This window comes from Stegastes partitus, unplaced genomic scaffold (assembly GCF_000690725.1).
Source record: "Stegastes partitus isolate 25-593 unplaced genomic scaffold, Stegastes_partitus-1.0.2 Scaffold2654, whole genome shotgun sequence".
Lineage (NCBI taxonomy): Eukaryota > Metazoa > Chordata > Actinopteri > Pomacentridae > Stegastes > Stegastes partitus.
The window spans coordinates 75,424-92,372 of record NW_007580385.1 but is presented as its reverse complement, the minus strand read 5'-3'; the positions used below and the strand labels follow the sequence as shown (position 1 = coordinate 92,372).

The window sequence follows — 16,949 nt, the reverse complement described above, 5'->3', positions numbered from 1 at the left end:
CAATACAAAGATACAATAAAGATAAAATGCGCTGTCTCTCGTGTGTAGGCCTGTCTTTCAAAATCAGGGTGTGATTTGTATATACTGCCTGAGGACTGGATTAGGAATGATATGTTGGCTGTGCTATTACCGGATACTGTCAGCGAATGTGAATCCTGTTATCAGATGAGTAATAATCTCTCTGCTCTTTTTTAATTTCATGTAGGGCCATTAAAAAAAAAACCCTGCTTTTTTGATTCATTACATCACTAATCTAAGTAGCTTTTCTTTATCTTCCACAAGTTGAAACTCTGCTGTGTGTACCTTTGTTTTGATCTCAGGCAAGTGTGTGAAGGTCCAGAGGAAGCAGGGTCTGGTATCAGGCTCAGATAGCAGCAACAAGCACTCCCCCAGCAACAAGAGGAGCCTGGTTCCCAGTCCTGTGGCACATCGGCCCTTGAGGGATCGCATCATTCATCTCCTGGCCTTAAAGCCCTACAAGAAACCTGAGCTGATACTGTGGCTGGAGAGGGAGCGGGCCACTCCGAAGGACAAGGCTGACTTGACCTCAGTGCTGGATGAGGTGAGCTATCTGGTTCATTGTTATGTAAACACATTGCCAACCAGGGATGAATATCATCGGTTGCAACAGGTTACAAATTTAATACAAATTTAGCTGCTTGTCGGGTGTCAAGTTGATATTAGCTAAAAGACTGAAACTACAAACATAAATTAGTCCCTAACGTGCAATTTACCAGTAAACTCACCAGAATCAGCCTGGTGCTAAAACAGCTACAACCTCTGCTCTAAAAAAGATAATGTGAGCTAAGTTTGTTTCAGGCATATTTCCTGTGTTCACAGTGTTTCAGTGTCTCACTGCAATCATCGAGTGGAGACTCTGCCGCCGCTGGTAGCTGTAATTAGGGCTGTGCTTTAATTATCTTTGGACGAGAAGATTGTGTTTTGACAGGAGAGGGGTGGGGTGTCTCAAACTGGGATCCGACTGACTACTTTCAGAATTGAAAGTGGTTGGTTTGGGTAGATTTGTATCACAGAGATTAGGTTGTATTAAGGGCAGGGTTAAAACGTCTGTGACAGAAACAATACGGTGCCACTGTGTCACAGAAACGTGTACGCTGGGTCTTGTTTGAGTTTAATATGATGGCGGCGTTACGGCACACAGCTGGTGCATTTACAGTTTCTGCTGGCCTCTTTTCCTGCTATATTCTGTCCTCTTTCTGCTGATGAAGTAACATTCAGAGGTGTTGGTTTTTTTCAGGTTGGTAAACTGAACCCTAAAGACCACAGCTACTCACTGAAGGATGAGCTCTACAGACACGTCCAGAGAGACTGGCCCGGATATGTAGAGGAGGAGAAGCAGCTCATTCACAGGCTTCTGATCAGGTAAGCATGAAGTTAGTCGTCATATAGAAAAAGTCGTTAGTGTTTTGTTACATTGAGAGACTTGAGAATGTATAAAAGATGTCTTTGTATACTTTTTTTGAGCAATAATTATGAGCAATGTTATTGGGATACGTTCAGACTGGCTAGCCTGGATCTAACCACAGATAAACCACCTACATACCAGCACCTCTAAAGTTCACAAATTAACAGCATTCGTTTTATCTATACACAAACTGGTGCTGCCAGAGAACCGTGCACAGCTGAGCACCTGCTGGCTTTATCCCCATATTTTATCGCACAGACTTGAGAGTCCATCTTTTCACATAACTCTCAGCAAGAAAGCAATTAAGCATATTCCCCGAACCGTCAAACGATTGCCTTAAAGTCCTTTTAGACTTTTAGAGGCCTCTTTGGGCAGGTAATGCAGAGAAGACTACGGGATGGATGCTTTGTGACAGTGCTGGCGTTAATACAGAAAGGCCGGTGAATTAATGTAGAAGGCTGCTGTGATCATTTTGAAAGGGGAGCTTCTAAATGACTACTTCTCTGCACTGATGAATCTCTTAATGGACACATCAAAGCAGAGAAAAATATTCCCTGCACCGTGTTGCCAAATGGCATTAGCATGGAAGGCTCAGAGTTTTTCAGGGTGAGCTTTCCTCCCCTCGTACGGTTCCTCTGCTTGCCAGTAAACATGCGGGCCATGTGCTTCACGAGCGTTTTTTGGAAAAAGTGCAAGTCTTGTTGGCTGATTGCAACAACCCCCTCTGTTCACCACCCCTGCTAAGTGTAAAAAGCTCACAATTGTGGTCATCAAATTGTTTGCCAAGCGCGATAAAGCTGCGATAGCCAGTGAATATTGTATTCATTTTTTATGGATAAGGTCCTTCTTATTCAGGCTTTATTTACTACTGTTTCATGTGAATGTTTAATGGTTCTGAAATCCACCCACACTGACCGTATGATTAAGAGGGTTGTGTGAACTCCGCTGGGGAGGAGTGACTTTTTGCAGTGGCATCTGTTTGAGGAAGGAGCTGTAGGAAGCAGATTACCAGAAAAGAGGGTTTGGCCTTACAGAGGTTAAATCTGCTGCTATTGTTCTTACTACTGGACTGGCTTCAGTCTTTGTGGTGGCCTCCTGTTGATTGTGTCACCCACAACACAAAATGAAATATATCACAGAAACTTTTAAAAAGTAAAGATTGTCAGTTTTGTAATGCCGATGACTACTTCTTCTGTGGAAAGGTTGGGTCCTCTGTGTTTTCTCTATAACCGTGTCGCAATACATGACAATTACTCATCCACTTGCTCATAAATCTGCCGAAGGAAGCTTCATGACCTACATAGTACCACTTCCTGTTTAGCTTTCCAGGCCATTTACCTTGCAGTCACTGTCCAGCTGAAGGTGCTGTGTTCTTAATCTTTCCTCAGGAAGCTGCAGCCACTCCACAGTAGCCAGCTGAAGAGTCCCCAGTCCAACCATTCATTCCACAAAACTCCTGGGGACTCTCCCTCACGTCTCAGCCCTGCCAAGAATCTCTCAGTGGTAATTATTCACCTTGAATGATTTGTATTTCCCTCCACTTATTCTGTCTCATAAGAGTAGGAATAGATGGGGTATTTCCTCATTTTTAGATACACATCGCTCTGATGCGGATCTCTTTGTGTAATTAAACAAGAAGCTTGAGGCCATACAACTCCAGTTGGAGTTATAGAAAGAGGTTGACATTGTGGGGAAAGAGTGAGCAGCGATGACTGGCATCACTCTGCTGTCGTGTACGGTAAATATGTAGCTGGATCCGGTTAGATGAGCATGTTTTATGCCAGGCTATTTCCAGACAAGGGCTGGTTGTCAACAGCCAGAATCCACAAAGTTACTGATCTTGGCCAAGAAATCATCTGACAGCACATAAGCAAACTTCATCATTCCACCTCTCCTCCTCTGAGCTACCCATGAAACAGTGGATGTGCATTTTCTCACTTTGGTTTTTGTGACAATTACTCAACCAGTATATAAAGTGTGCATTTTTGCAGTTAGGATGTCTGTGTAGGTTAATTTTGGTGACCTTCAGGCAGAGCGTGTCTAACTGATTCCCTTGTTTATTGGCTCTTTGCTAAGTTAATTGCTACCAACTGTAGCTTTACATTTATGTAAAGAAAAACGGTGTCACATCTAACTCTCAACTAAAAAGATTATTAATGCACATACTGCTGACACTGTCTGGCCACTTTTATTCAATGTATTCTCTTTTTTCCCTTCAGAAACGCCCACTGGCCTTGGACCCATCCAACATTCAAACCCCTAAAAAGCAAAAGCTAGTAGACCAGTGTCTGCCTCTGCAGTCACCCTCTCACACAGACTACGGCACCAACGGTGTTCGTAGCTCCTCTAGTCATGGAAACTCCGGTGTACAGATTAAAACGGAGTTCGACAAAACCAGCAATCATCTTCATAGGAGCCTTAATGGTCTGTACTCGCCACACAAACTCACTGGGTCATCGACTATTCCCAAACTGGAGAGGACAGCGCCGACTCCTCCTCCGCCCAGCCCCAAGCCTTCACACAACAACGCCTCCATTTTCACCGACCAGCAGTTCACCAACGGCCAGCATAAAAAGAAAAGGTCCAAAAAACACAAAGACAAGGAGCGAGAGCGTTTAAAACCAGACTGGATAGAGACCAGTCCAGACATGAAGCAGAATCAAGAAAATCTCAAAGGTAAACGGCAATAAAACTGTAAAAATGGTTTTCTCCTCAATGTTCCGTCACACTTCATGTATCCTATTGTGCGGCCGTGAATCAGCTCAACGTTGTTTGTGCAGATTTATGAGAGGGATCAGGTTAAATTCAGCAAAAAGAACAAAACCAGAAGGTTCAGCTGTAGTTGTTTCTGGAAGCCCACAAAGAGCAGTTGATGTGTTTTCATTTGAGAGAGCAGTTAGGACTCTGACACTGTCGCCCTCTAGTCTGTTGATGATTGACTGTGGAACAGCTGGGTGACCTACGGTCCAGCGAGTCAGCAGGCAGCGCTGCCTCCTACTCTGCGCTGCTGACGTCACTGCTTGCCTTGGATCAGATCTCTTATCGGAGGCAGCGATAAATGACTCCATCAGCCTTGATGCGATGGCCACATTATCACATTTGCATTGGTAAATTGCTTTAACCTTTTTTTCAATATGCATATGTGTGTGTGTGTGTTTCCTATCTCCAGGCCACGAGGGAGGGAAAACACCTGTTAATCGAACCACAGCAGAGGAACTGCCTGACTACCTAATGTAAGATTAAATACATTCCTGATTGTTATTTATGTCATATTCCCAGCTTCAGAAGGGATTTAGGGATGAAATCCAAATAGCCGTCACTACATCAGGGCACTAGATCACCCTTTGTTGATGTAATCTGTCACTGAGAGGTTAAAATTTCTAATTCTAACCAACTGAGGAAAGACGCCAGCGTGTTCCTGAAGGGTTACGTTCATATAAATAGAGGGAAGTAACAGATGTGTCCAAATAAGCTGTCACAAAGCTTCACTGAGAATTACTTTGAAAACAAATGATCTTATGTCTTACATTTATACATCTGGTCAACACATCATGCTGTTATTAAATCAGTGACGTGTCAAGCCGCTCGGTCCACCAACATGCAGCGCCATCTGCTGGAGGGACTTGGGAAAAGATTTGGCTTTTTAAAGATCCCTAAGAGAGAGATCTGTTTTTAAAGCAGCTCTTTAAAACTTAATGTTGTTCCTGTTTTTTTTTTTTTTTTTTTAGAAAATACAGCACCATAACAGCACTGGAGCAGCGTCAGCAGTATAATGACGACTTCTGTGCCGAGTACGATGAATACAGAGCTCTTCATGACCGGATTGGGGCTATCACAGAGATGTTTGTTCAGTTGGGCTCAAAGATCAACACTCTCTCCCCGGGAACACAAGAGTACAAGGTACTGTCTGAACTGGGAGCCTACTGTAGCTGTTCCAAAACACCAAGCAGAAAATAGATCACATACATGGCACGCTAACACCTTTTCTCTTGTTTTGTTTTTTCAGCTTATGGAGGACCAAATACTACAGAAGTATCGAAAATATAAGAAAGTAAGAATTTTTATCGCACTTAATCCAACGCCTCGAGCATCATCCATTGGCCCTCATGCAAGAACTGCTCATACAGACGTGTTCAAATGGCACATGGAAGGAACCAATTATTCAGTTTAAACTTACTCGTGAGTGATCCAGGCCTGTTTTTAAAGGTCACGGTCAGATAGGCTGCCCTTCTGTAGTGGGAAGGGCAAAAACTTTATTGGATTTGACAACGCCTTAATCTGAATGAATTTTCCAGTCAAACGTCTTAATAGAATCAACAAAAATCATCAAAATCACTTTATTCTACTTATCTAATTATATCTCTGACCACATTTCCCCCCAAAAAATACTAAAAACGTTGAGCTTTTCCGCACAACGGAATCAGTCGTGACCGACTCAGCTGTGACCAACAGTCATGTGACAAAAATTAAAAGGCTTTAAATGTGAACCGCAAGCTGTTATTACACAAAGCAGAAAGGATACAAGTATGGACACAACAAAAAACATAGCTAAAGTTTATAGCGCCACCATTTTTTCAGTACTGGTAAAAGCTGTGGGCACTATTTTTTTTCCAATTTTTGTCAAAAAAATAATCAAAGAAATTCAAATGTATGATTTATGGCATTATAACTGAGTTGTATCTCCTTCTAGCCGTGGCCGCACTGTTTCCATAGAAATGCAGGAATTTGTATTGCAGTGAAAAATGAGCCCACAGTGAGTAAATATGTGACAAGAGCAGGAGAGACGGTCGAAATAAATACTCTGTTCAGCATATCTGTGCGATGTGCATTATGGTTTCCCGGTTCACTGACAGACTAAACAAGGTTTCCTTTTTGATTTCATTGACATCATTATTTCTGCACAATTTGTTCAGTTCAGTAGTTAAATGGAAATCGGTCGAGGTTTAAAATGAAGCTTGCAATCGACGTAAACATCCTCCGTTAAAGCACCTGTCTGCTTAACATCAGCAGTGATCTAATTTGCTGCCATTTATCACGTCATGAACATTTGGCATCTTTATGTCAAACCATCCCTTTTGTAATTTCTGACATCGACAGCTGCGTTAATATCGCATTAGCAGATAAACATAAGTTAGATGAACAGAATCTCATTAACAGACCGCATTTATGAGGTTGAAAAAAGCTATTTATGAGAAGTTTGTGCAGGTAAGAAAGTTAGGGAATCCACTAAAGCAAAGAATAACTAACAAAAGAAGCGAAGAGATGTTTATGGTAAGAATATAAAAATGTTCTTGCATGAGGTCCAGCAGGTTGATTAAAATAGGAGTCACTAAAAGCTCACTGGTTTCTCTTTTTTTCAGAAGTTTCCTGGGTACAGGGAAGAGAAGAAGCGATGCGAATACCTCCATAAGAAACTGTCGCATATCAAAGGCCTGATCACAGATTATGACCGAGCACAGGAACTCTCCTAGTGACTGGCCTCTGCCCTCAGCAGGGTGGAATACAACTGGACCAAAAGACTCGTAATGGACCAAAAGACTGCCCAGCTGGGTCCTAGTCGCTGAGACACTATTCACTTTACTCCTCGGAGTGTTAATGGAATCGAGGAGCGAGGCTGAGACCACCGACTCGTGATCAAATGTTACCCTTTAACACTACGGTTTTCAGCTACGATTATGGCTGTAATGGCTGGATTCTGTTCTGCTGTAAAATGGTCAGATGACGCAGTGAAAGCCGACAGATGTGATCCTTCCTGCCTAATTGCATTTTTATGATATCCTTTACCTTGTCAGAGTAAAAGTGTTGATTTTTAAGTATTAAAGTGATGGTACAATCAATCTTAGGGGTAAACAAATGCTACTAAAGTCTTTATATTTAAACACAGAGAAATTTTCTTTATTTGCTTTTTGCTGACAGAAAGTCAAATGATGACATAACATATTCAATCACATCAATTATTCAGAAGTTATAAGAAGAACACATATGGACAGTATGTGGCTGTGCCATGATCAGTATGTCTCTTTTCAGAGTGGATGCTAACTCTTCGCAAAATTTGTCATCCATACAAAACGTATTTTCCTGCAGGACTTAGAGCCTCATATCTGACCTCTTTCAAAATTTCAAAATGTGCTACTTTTTGTTTTCACTCAGAGTTTATGATCAGGATCAGTATCTTCAGAATTTTATCGCGTAGCTTTCAACAAATGTCCTGCTTCATTTCTGAGAAATGTTCAAATGCCACAGAAGGACTCCTGGCAGTACTGTAACTCTGGTTTCAAGACAGTGCTCGCTAGTGTCAATTTCACCCACATGTAGCCTAAAGAACCATGAACTGCCTTTTTATTATGTCATAAAAAAAAAAGAAAAAAGAAGCATTATCGTCTCACGCATCTCTCAAGTCTTTTGGTTACAGGTTTCCGGATAATACCACATACAGTACTCACGCTGTGTTTATGCTGTAGATGATTAACTACAAACTGCTCTGTGATAGAAAGCTTTTCGATTTCCATTCAGTTTAAAGAGCTTACAGGGTATTTATCTTGGTAATCAAACTTGTCAGTACATTTTTATCCGCTATGATTTGACTTCGCGTAAAGTCTTGATGATGTTTAATGTGGGATTTCAGTTAAACAACAATAATTCACTTCAGTGTGTGTTACATTTGGATGTTATTCTGCTGAATGTGATAGAGATGCCTTTAACAAACCCCACGAGGGGGGAGAGTGTGGTGAGGACGGCACTGTGGGCTGCTCATTCAGTTCAAACCACTTTGGTTCGGTTGGGTGGACGGAGCGGCCTGACCTCTAGGGGCTGCCGGCGGGGCTTTTAGACTCATTAGAGACCTTCTTGAATTATCCGCACCGAAAGTAGGTGCATCTGATTAACCACAACCTGTAATTTTGTTTCATCTTAATTAGCCGTGGCCTGACGTAGGAGTTAGTGATCAGATTTCAATGTTCTCTGGACATTTGCATCAATGTAGCTGTATTCACAACTGTTGTCTTAATGATGGCTTAAATTGAGAGAATGAAGCTAATATTTGTTTTGCCTTGACATGTACTGTATGTCAAACATTTCCATGATTCTGGTACCTCTGTTTATGAAATGTTCTTGGCTTAACCTGCACAGTTCAGTGTTCTCAGATCTGTAAATGTCTCTTAGTTTGAAGGAAAGTGTAGTTACTGGATAGTCGTGTTGTTCTTGTTTTTTTTTCCCATTTGTGTCTCTTTTTTTTTTTTTGCTTCATTTGTTGTCTCATTATCTGTCAGATAATCATGAACTGTACAGGAATTTAATTCACTGTCCGATCCTATCAAGCACCTCTATCGAAAGAAAGCATCTTTGCAGAAATATTTACGAATCAACGTGCTTTGCTCCTCTTGATTTTCTCGGTGCAAATAGTCAGTGGTTTTGTTGTCACATATTTAGCAGCTCTTTTTTTTTTTGCAATCAAATCAACATTTTACATTCAGTACTCTGGTATGTTTGAAGGATTGGAGACTAGCAACCGTCACTCTTGTCTCTTGGCACATATGAAAGGAATATTTATCGGCACTGAGTATTGGAACGTTCATAATTGTGAGCCCAGGAAGTGTTTTACCGGTTTAGAGTGTTAAATATTACCAAAGCTAAAGAAAAAAGCTTGGGTACATTTACAGAAGTGTTTTAATATGTCTGCCTGTTTTGTCTCAGGACCTCTTATTCTTATTATTCTACAGTCAGTATGCATGCTAAGTGCTCATTCATATATATCGAACTGATAAAAGCATCAGATTCTTCAAAATGTCTAGAAACACCTGTGTGTTTTACTATGGTACTGGCAATAAATAGTGCAAGGTTCGACCTGCTTAGACATATAAATGTATTTGTACTTAATTTATTTTCATTTAAACCAGAGAGGTACTGAAACATTTCAACTATGATGACAAGATGTACCAAAATTTAAACCATAACACAACTTAATTCAGATTATGGGCTTCCCATTTACCACTTAATACTGACTCAATTATATAACGTGACCCAATAAAACAGTATCATGGTTGACACTCCCTGGGCTACATATCAGTCTAACCACAATATGATAAAGAGAATTGTGCCATTTGTGTCGACATGTTTTTGGGATACCACACCCTGGATAAAAGGGGCTTTTCAAGTGCTAACTGTCACCTTTCTTTTTTTATTTTTACTGTTGCAGGAGCGAACTACTGAAGGTGCCTTCTCATTCAGAAAGCAGAGTGATTCTGCATGTAACCATTATTGGTATTCTGGAAAAAAAAAAAGAAGAAAAAACACTTGGGCCAGCAGTCTTTACACATCTGTAGTTTAACACTGTTGCCACTTTTCAAAGTGCTTTGCTCATCGTTTCTCGTTCATCTCAGATGCCTTGTAAAAAGCATAAACTGTATTGGCACTGACTTCTATTTAATTTGATCAATTTCCAGCTATGAAAAATTGGCCTCGTAAAAACGACAGGCTTTCCAGAAAACTAGAATTCACTTATTATTTGCTTACATGTGTATTTAAAATAATGGCCTGGATTTTGTTTTAATTTCGACTTCAAGCCGAGGAAACTGTTCCCACATATTTCATCTAGGTTGGTTTGTTGGTACTAAAAAGAAAACAACTCCTTCTCAACGGAAATGTGAAATCAAACATTTGTTCCTACTTTAAAATCACTGCATTTGATCTACCTAGAAGAACAAATTTCTTTATTTATTGCTTTGTACGTTTGTTCTTTTATGGGATTCATCTTTGCATAGTTTGTTCATTCTTTTCACAGCAAAACTCAAAGTATGGTGAAAGGGAAATGGAATATATTTTTGCAATTTTTGACGGTGGATGCTTTATCACGTCATCCTCTCAAGAAAAGCTTTGGAAAAAAGAAAAAAAAAAAAAAAGTGTATTGTTGTCTCAGTGAAATTGAAAAATAAAGCTCTTTTCAATTCAGCAAGGTGTGAGGTTTCCCCCAGAGGGCAGTGTTACTCTTTTTCTGAAATGTTTTTCAGCACTCGCACATCCATCCATCCATTATCTATACACTGCTTAATCCTCACGAGGGTCGTGGGGGTGCTGGAGTCTATCCCAGCTGACTTAGGGCGAAGGCAGGAGACACCCTGGACAGGTCACCAGTCTATCACAGGGCCACACTGAGAGACAGACAACCAAGCACACTCACATTCACACAATTTAGAATCACCAGTTAACCTCAACATGTTTTTGGACTGTGTGGGAGAAAACTGGAGAACCCGGAGAGAACCCACGCTGCACGGGGAGAACATGCAAACTCCACACAGAAAGATTCCGGTGCCCCCACCGGGACGCGAACCGGCGACCTTCTTGCTGCGAGGCAACAGTGCTACCAACTGCGCCCTGCACTCGCACGTTTCATTGATTATTATATCATTAAAATACACAACACATAGTTTGTAAAAAAGCACAATTTTAACTCACTTTTATGTTTATTAAATAGTGTTTTATTCACCTTTCAATCAACCATGACACCTAAAATATTCAGTCATCTGAACTGAATGAAACTACTACGAACTGTTCTCAACATTTACTCGGTGAACGTGAAGGTTTTTGGGTTTCACCCTAAAGCACTTTAGTCTGTGTCACAAAGATCAAAACACACAAGCATACAATTCCATGACAATATATTAAGAATCTGACATATCATTTTGGGTGTCGTGGCTCATTACTAAAAACATGATTTGCATATTTTTTCCATATTCTCGGTACCTTCTTTAAATCAATCGACTTACAGCCAGACTCCAACCCATTCTCTGAATGGCAGAATGACAAATTACAAACAAGTACGATATCCCCTGAAATCTCCAAACGATTTTTACCCCTTGACAGCACATTTGGCTGAGAAGCAGCTTGTTCATCACTTGACTCTGCAGGATTTTTATCACAAAATAGAGAGTAAAGAAAGGCAGTTCACATAAAAGTGACAAACACAACCCAGAGATACGCTTTTCAGAAGCAGATGCCATCACTTGCATCAGTAAAGAGCCCTTATTTTTGAAGCAGAAGTACTTACAAAACTGCTGGTGTTTTATGTGGAGTTGTAGCAGACAGGAATGTAAAAGAGTCAAGCCGTGGATCTTCTAATACAAACATACTGTTACAAAAAAACATACAAGGATTCTATATCAACATGATTTGCTCCCTTTTAGTTTTTTTTTGTTTTTTTTTTTTTAAACTTAGTCAACTTTCTGTCATTCTAGAAAATTACAAGCACTTCAGTTACTGTTAATGTTGTTAATGTTACACAACGTCCCTGTGGTGTGTCGCCACATCTAATCAGGTTAACCATTACAGCTTCTGCTACGTGACACTTAATCCTTTTAACACCGGTCATGATTGACCTTTTCTACCAGCAGTTAGTCAGCAACTTTTATCTCCACCATTGTTATGGTTTGAGTCTCAACGCGGGCCGAGCAAGGGTTACAATCCCAATCAGGGACGATACCAGACCACAAAATCCCACCACTCCTGCATTAGAGTGGTAAATACCCAGCTTATCTAAGGGAATGAAGAGATCACAAATGTTCTTCACAGTGTCCAAGGCCAGAGGTGGATGTGATCTCAAAGTTTCTAAAAGCAGAAAGAGAAAAGCATCCAGCTGAGGAATGACAGCCTCGGCTACCTCAGGACTCTCGTTGAGATGCTGCTCCATTTTCTGTTTAAAGCGGTCATCTCTTGTTTTCTGCACCATCAGCCGGAGAATTGCGTAAACGTCTCTGGTCAGACTCATAACTAACGAGAAGAAGTAGCAGCGAGAGGCGTTTACGTTCCAGCGTTCCTTGTCGATATTGCGGATAAGACCGACACTTCTGGCCCAAAGTACATTGTCACAGATAAAGTAGAGGGCGCGGTTGGCGTTGGCCGCCGTGAGGCACAGGGACAGCATTCGGTCAGTGAGCTGCATGGTTCGCTTAGCAGCTTCAATGGAATTTGCTGCGTTTCCCAGCCTGAACACTGACAAAGGAGGAAGAAATAAAAGCGTATTAGAGCAGTAATCAAGTTAATATGAAATGCCAGGTCAACATTTCATAGTAGCAGTCCACAGCGGACGGCACAAAACAGTTAAGCTACACTTAAACTAAACTACAAATCTGTCACTCTGAGGGAAAGAGCTCCACTCACTCCCCATGTTGACATACTGTAATCACACCTCTTCAGGCTTAAGCTCTTCCTTTTATACTTTGCTTTCTGAACCCTTCAGAAAACATGTTACGGGCAAATCTTCCTAAAAACTTCTTTTTTAAACTGTGAGACATGAATATCTCCTTCACCACCACTTTTGCAAGCCAGGCAGGCTGAGCGTAGAGGCAGCAGAGCCCCATGGCTTCAGCTCTGCTGCAGAAAATAGATAATTAAGTGGTGCTCCAACAGAGAAAGGCCTGGTTCCCTGTGGCCCAACTTTTGTCCTTGATACAGCTCTACTGCAACAGCACGAAGTGGCACAGGGTCTGTTTCGCCTGGCCCTGCTCTAAGGCATTGCCATAGCTTTCATTTCCATGTGAAGCTCATGTCGAGTCAGTCTCTGTAAATTTTGAATTCATACTAAAGCCACAAAGTTCAGGAAGTCTTCCAAATTTCCCCCCGGATTTTAAAGTGAACTTGTCTATGACTTGTCACAGGCAGCCTCGGGGTCATCGGTGTCACGGCCACAGCCTGTGCTGGTCTGCATGTCAGCAGCAGACGGTGCAGTCACCCATACAGTGTTCATCTCAGCTCACAGTGGGGAAAAACAAAACGCTGCAGACTTCGACATTGCGACAAAAAGCTTTTTCTAAGCCCATAGGCTGTATTGATATGGCAAAGGGAATACAAAATCTCCTATTTGTACTTAACCTTTTGGAATTTTTCTGACTATTCACCAGAGCTGACATGGCACTGTGGTGATGTGTGCGGCTATGTGAGACAGCACTTTTAAAGGGTAGGGACACATGGGATTGGATCACTTTTTGCAGCAGCATCATCCACAAACGTACTGTATTTGTACTGGGGTTGTTTCTGAATGTTTAACGTGTTGTGTATAGGCTTGAGGATGTTTACTGTCACACTGTGTCTTTAACGCAGTTTGATTTTGAGAAACTGGATATTTATTATTAAATAAATAATCAACTTTAGTCACAAATAAATAGCTTTCATAGCAATATGTCAGTGGAATGACGTATGGAGGGTTTGTCAACAGAGCTGACCCATGAAACGAACAGATCTTTGCAAACAGCATAAAAAAGCAAACACACTTTCATGAAATAAATATCAACCTTCAGCGAAAAAGGTCCAGCTGCTATTCGCACGGTAAATGCCATACAGTTAATAGGCATGGCAACTGCTGCTGCGACTGTCATCGACTAATTAAACAGAACATGAGACCATGTGCTTGGAAAACAGGGTGACACATTGCTTTGCTGGTATAAACACTGTGGCGATAATAGGGCGCAAGCAAACGCGTAAATGTTCGATTTGCTCTCGTTGTTTTCCACGAGAGGTCAGCGCTATGCAGTGGGCACACGTTTTGAGAAATCAGTTTATGTGTTCTGCTTCAGTCATACTCCACAAAAAGCACGTGTCCTTGAGCAAAGCGGCTTTTCAGACAGTTGGGAGACGAGAAATTGGACTCAGGTAGAGGAAGTCAAACAACTTCCGCATTACTTTCTCTGTGACTCAGCTCCAGTGTGGTGGGGGTTTAAAGAGCAGGAGTTCATCTTGACTCGGCTCAGATATCACTGTGCTAATAGAGATAATCGACAAGTTTCACGAGGGCAAAGAGAGAACAGCTGAAACTGACGGCTTTTTAAAAAAAATCATTTTAGTTTTTCATTTGAGGTATTTATCAGGTAAAATTGACTTGCTGGTTTTTCTTGCTTTGGCCTGTTATTTGGACAAAACAAGCTGCTTTGAGACATCACACTTGGTTCTGGGATAATTCAATTTTCACACCTTATCTAGAAAAACCACTCATCCAAATAATAGCCAATAATAGTCTAATTTAGCGTAACAAATATCTGGTTGTGTAGTTGAAGCTTGACTCCACTCCAACAGATAACAATGGACTCCTTCTTCTTCCCTTCATACTCACATTTTCGTCCAGCACTCATGTTGCTCTCCAGACTTTTCAGTTTTGCCACAAGGTCCTTTTTCTCAGTGTAGTTTCGGAGTAAATATATCGACAGAGCACATGCATACTGGGTTGCCCTGAAAAAATATTGGGGGGGAAAAATACAGAAAAGGTTGAAAGGAGAATAGTTAGAACTCAACTTTGGGAGTTTGTTAACGCTCATGGAGTAACTTCGTCTTTCTACTAATAAAGTAAACCGTCAGTTTTTATAACCAGCTCACTAATAGGCTAAACCACTCACCTGAATATACGGTCCCTTCCTTGACTTTGACTTGTGAAGTTTATAACCGCGTCCATTGCAAAAACCGAAGAAGAACAGGTTGTTCTAGTTTAGCTAAAGCCGAGTTTAACCTCGATCCGCGCCGGAGCTCGTTAACGTTAGTTTCTCTGATAGTAATGTCACTGACTGGTCCTCAGTTCAAAATGTGCCACAAACTGTTGTTCACATAACATTTCCGACGAAAACACTAAAAGATATTCTGAATTTTGAAAACTTCCTCAGCGTCCCACGTTTTCAATAAGCTAATTTTGCCCTCGCTTCTGTTAATACATAACAGCGAAGCAACACCGGAGACGCACTTGTTTCCCGACGGACTGCTTTGGAGACGGACCGAAGACGGACTTATTTTGTGGACGGACTAGTGCGTTGCTATTGGTTACTATAGTAACTGGAAATTTAGTTCTTAATAGACGCAGTGAAAGTATTTTTTTCCCTAAGTTTCATAAGATACTGATGAAAACAACCAAACTAAGTAGATAATACAGGATAAGGGCCACTGTACGCTTGTTATTAACGTCCACAGACAAGAACCCACATGCAAAAAAATAAATGTTACCAAAGCTAAAGTGTTCCTAATTATTCGAAATACATGAAATAAAACAATAAAATTACTCATTGGTTACTATTTATAAATAAAAATTGGCAACAAATTGAAACTGAGATGACGTTTTGATTTGTTTAATTGCTTCACTTGACTGTGTTTAGTAACTCTGTAGTATCAGATACATTTCCACTTTAATTAGACACATTTTAACAGTAGTATACCGTTTTTCCAAAACATGATTAAATTAAATGTGATGCTGTCTGGCAGCCAAAAACAAGAATGACCATTAACAGGAAGATGCTGTAAAAATTAACAGTGTGAACTGAATGAAAAGTTTTTGCACAACAGTTCACAAAGTCCTGTAACTTGATTTGCTTTATAATTAATATAATCACTATAATATAGATAACTCCATACTAATGCCCTGGCCAATTGTTACACTTTTTTATTATTATTTCTTGCATTAAATAAAATTATTTTTCCGTGGTTTCTAAAATATATTTAATTCGTCATGCATTGCAGCCTTTAAATAAATGTTCCCAACTGATTAACATGTAACTAGTCTTATCATTTATTGCTTTAGGTGTTTCAGTGTTTTTTTAAATGCATTTTTACATGTTGAATAGAGTTAGCAGATGTGATTACTGGATCTTAAAGATAAAAGGCAATTTATTGTCTATGGTATATGTTTGTAATTCACAGCACAGTGCATTTTACATGAAGAAAATGTGTCTAACAGGTGGGATCAATGTTAGTTACAGTGGCAACACAACATAAACTACAAGGCCACAGGTCACCTGTTTAAAAGGGTTTTAAAGGTATTTAATTTAAATGTGTTTTTCTAGTGTTGTCTCCAGTGTTGCCTCCAGTGTTGCCCCTCAATCAAACACTGAGGGCAACTGATATTGTTCCAACATAAAAATTCCATTCATTAGCCTCAGTCTGTGTCATCGAGTACAGCATGGAGAGGAAGTGAGCCAAAAGCAAATATTTTATTTACATATGATTTGTGCAGCGTTGCAAGCTGCTTATCAAGTAAACCACCAGAGTAACCTTCACATTTATGATCAAGTCGGTGAGATGACAAGAATTAAAAATGCAACACAGATATTAGTTTGTCAGCAATACACAAATGCAGTATTTTAATGTGACAGCTGGAGAATAAGTAGTTCATTGTTACCACTGTTGGATAGCATATATTACAAACTGATGATGTTTTGTTAGTAAAACCTTCAGGAAAGCTGATGAGCAGTGCCTCATATATTGAAGGACTGACGGACTGACCTAACTGCTCGAGTTCAAGAGCAACCTTCCCTTCAATAAGTGCACTAAAGACTGGAAGGATTTAACTCTGAGATGGTTCAGTACAAACACAGCATGAGTTCAATGGTTGTGCTGAGTATTTATCTTGTTATGGTGCGATCAGGAAACAATCCAAATGCAGACACACCAGGCATCAGGTTGTAGGAACAAAAAAAAAATCAAACTTAAATCAAATACTTACTGAAGGGGTTAACATAAGCTGGCAGGAAAACAAAGAAAAGGCAACCAGGGAGACTGAAGA

At 40.5% G+C, this 16,949-nt stretch overlaps 2 protein-coding genes across 2 annotated transcripts in view; one reads left to right on the top strand and one right to left on the bottom strand.

The window, feature by feature from the left end:
• Positions 1-10,372, top strand: part of LOC103375536 (RNA polymerase II elongation factor ELL) — a 28,445-nt gene extending 18,073 nt beyond the window's left edge. The window contains exons 5-12 of the mRNA XM_008305841.1: positions 321-562; positions 1,259-1,383; positions 2,815-2,929; positions 3,646-4,102; positions 4,596-4,659; positions 5,155-5,326; positions 5,433-5,477; positions 6,787-10,372. Of these exons, the coding sequence (XP_008304063.1) occupies positions 321-562; positions 1,259-1,383; positions 2,815-2,929; positions 3,646-4,102; positions 4,596-4,659; positions 5,155-5,326; positions 5,433-5,477; positions 6,787-6,897 (1,331 nt within the window). The 3' untranslated portion in view covers positions 6,898-10,372. The remainder of the gene's footprint in view (positions 1-320; positions 563-1,258; positions 1,384-2,814; positions 2,930-3,645; positions 4,103-4,595; positions 4,660-5,154; positions 5,327-5,432; positions 5,478-6,786) is intronic.
• A 504-nt stretch (positions 10,373-10,876) lies between these two features.
• Positions 10,877-15,049, bottom strand: pex11a (peroxisomal biogenesis factor 11 alpha). The gene is made up of 3 exons (XM_008305840.1): positions 14,803-15,049; positions 14,523-14,638; positions 10,877-12,409 (listed from the first exon to the last, which is right to left on the bottom strand). The coding sequence occupies exons 1-3, from the start codon at positions 14,856-14,858 to the stop codon at positions 11,841-11,843; spliced, it is 741 nt and encodes a 246-aa protein (XP_008304062.1). The 5' UTR covers positions 14,859-15,049; the 3' UTR covers positions 10,877-11,840.
• Positions 15,050-16,949: the final 1,900 nt, after the last annotated feature.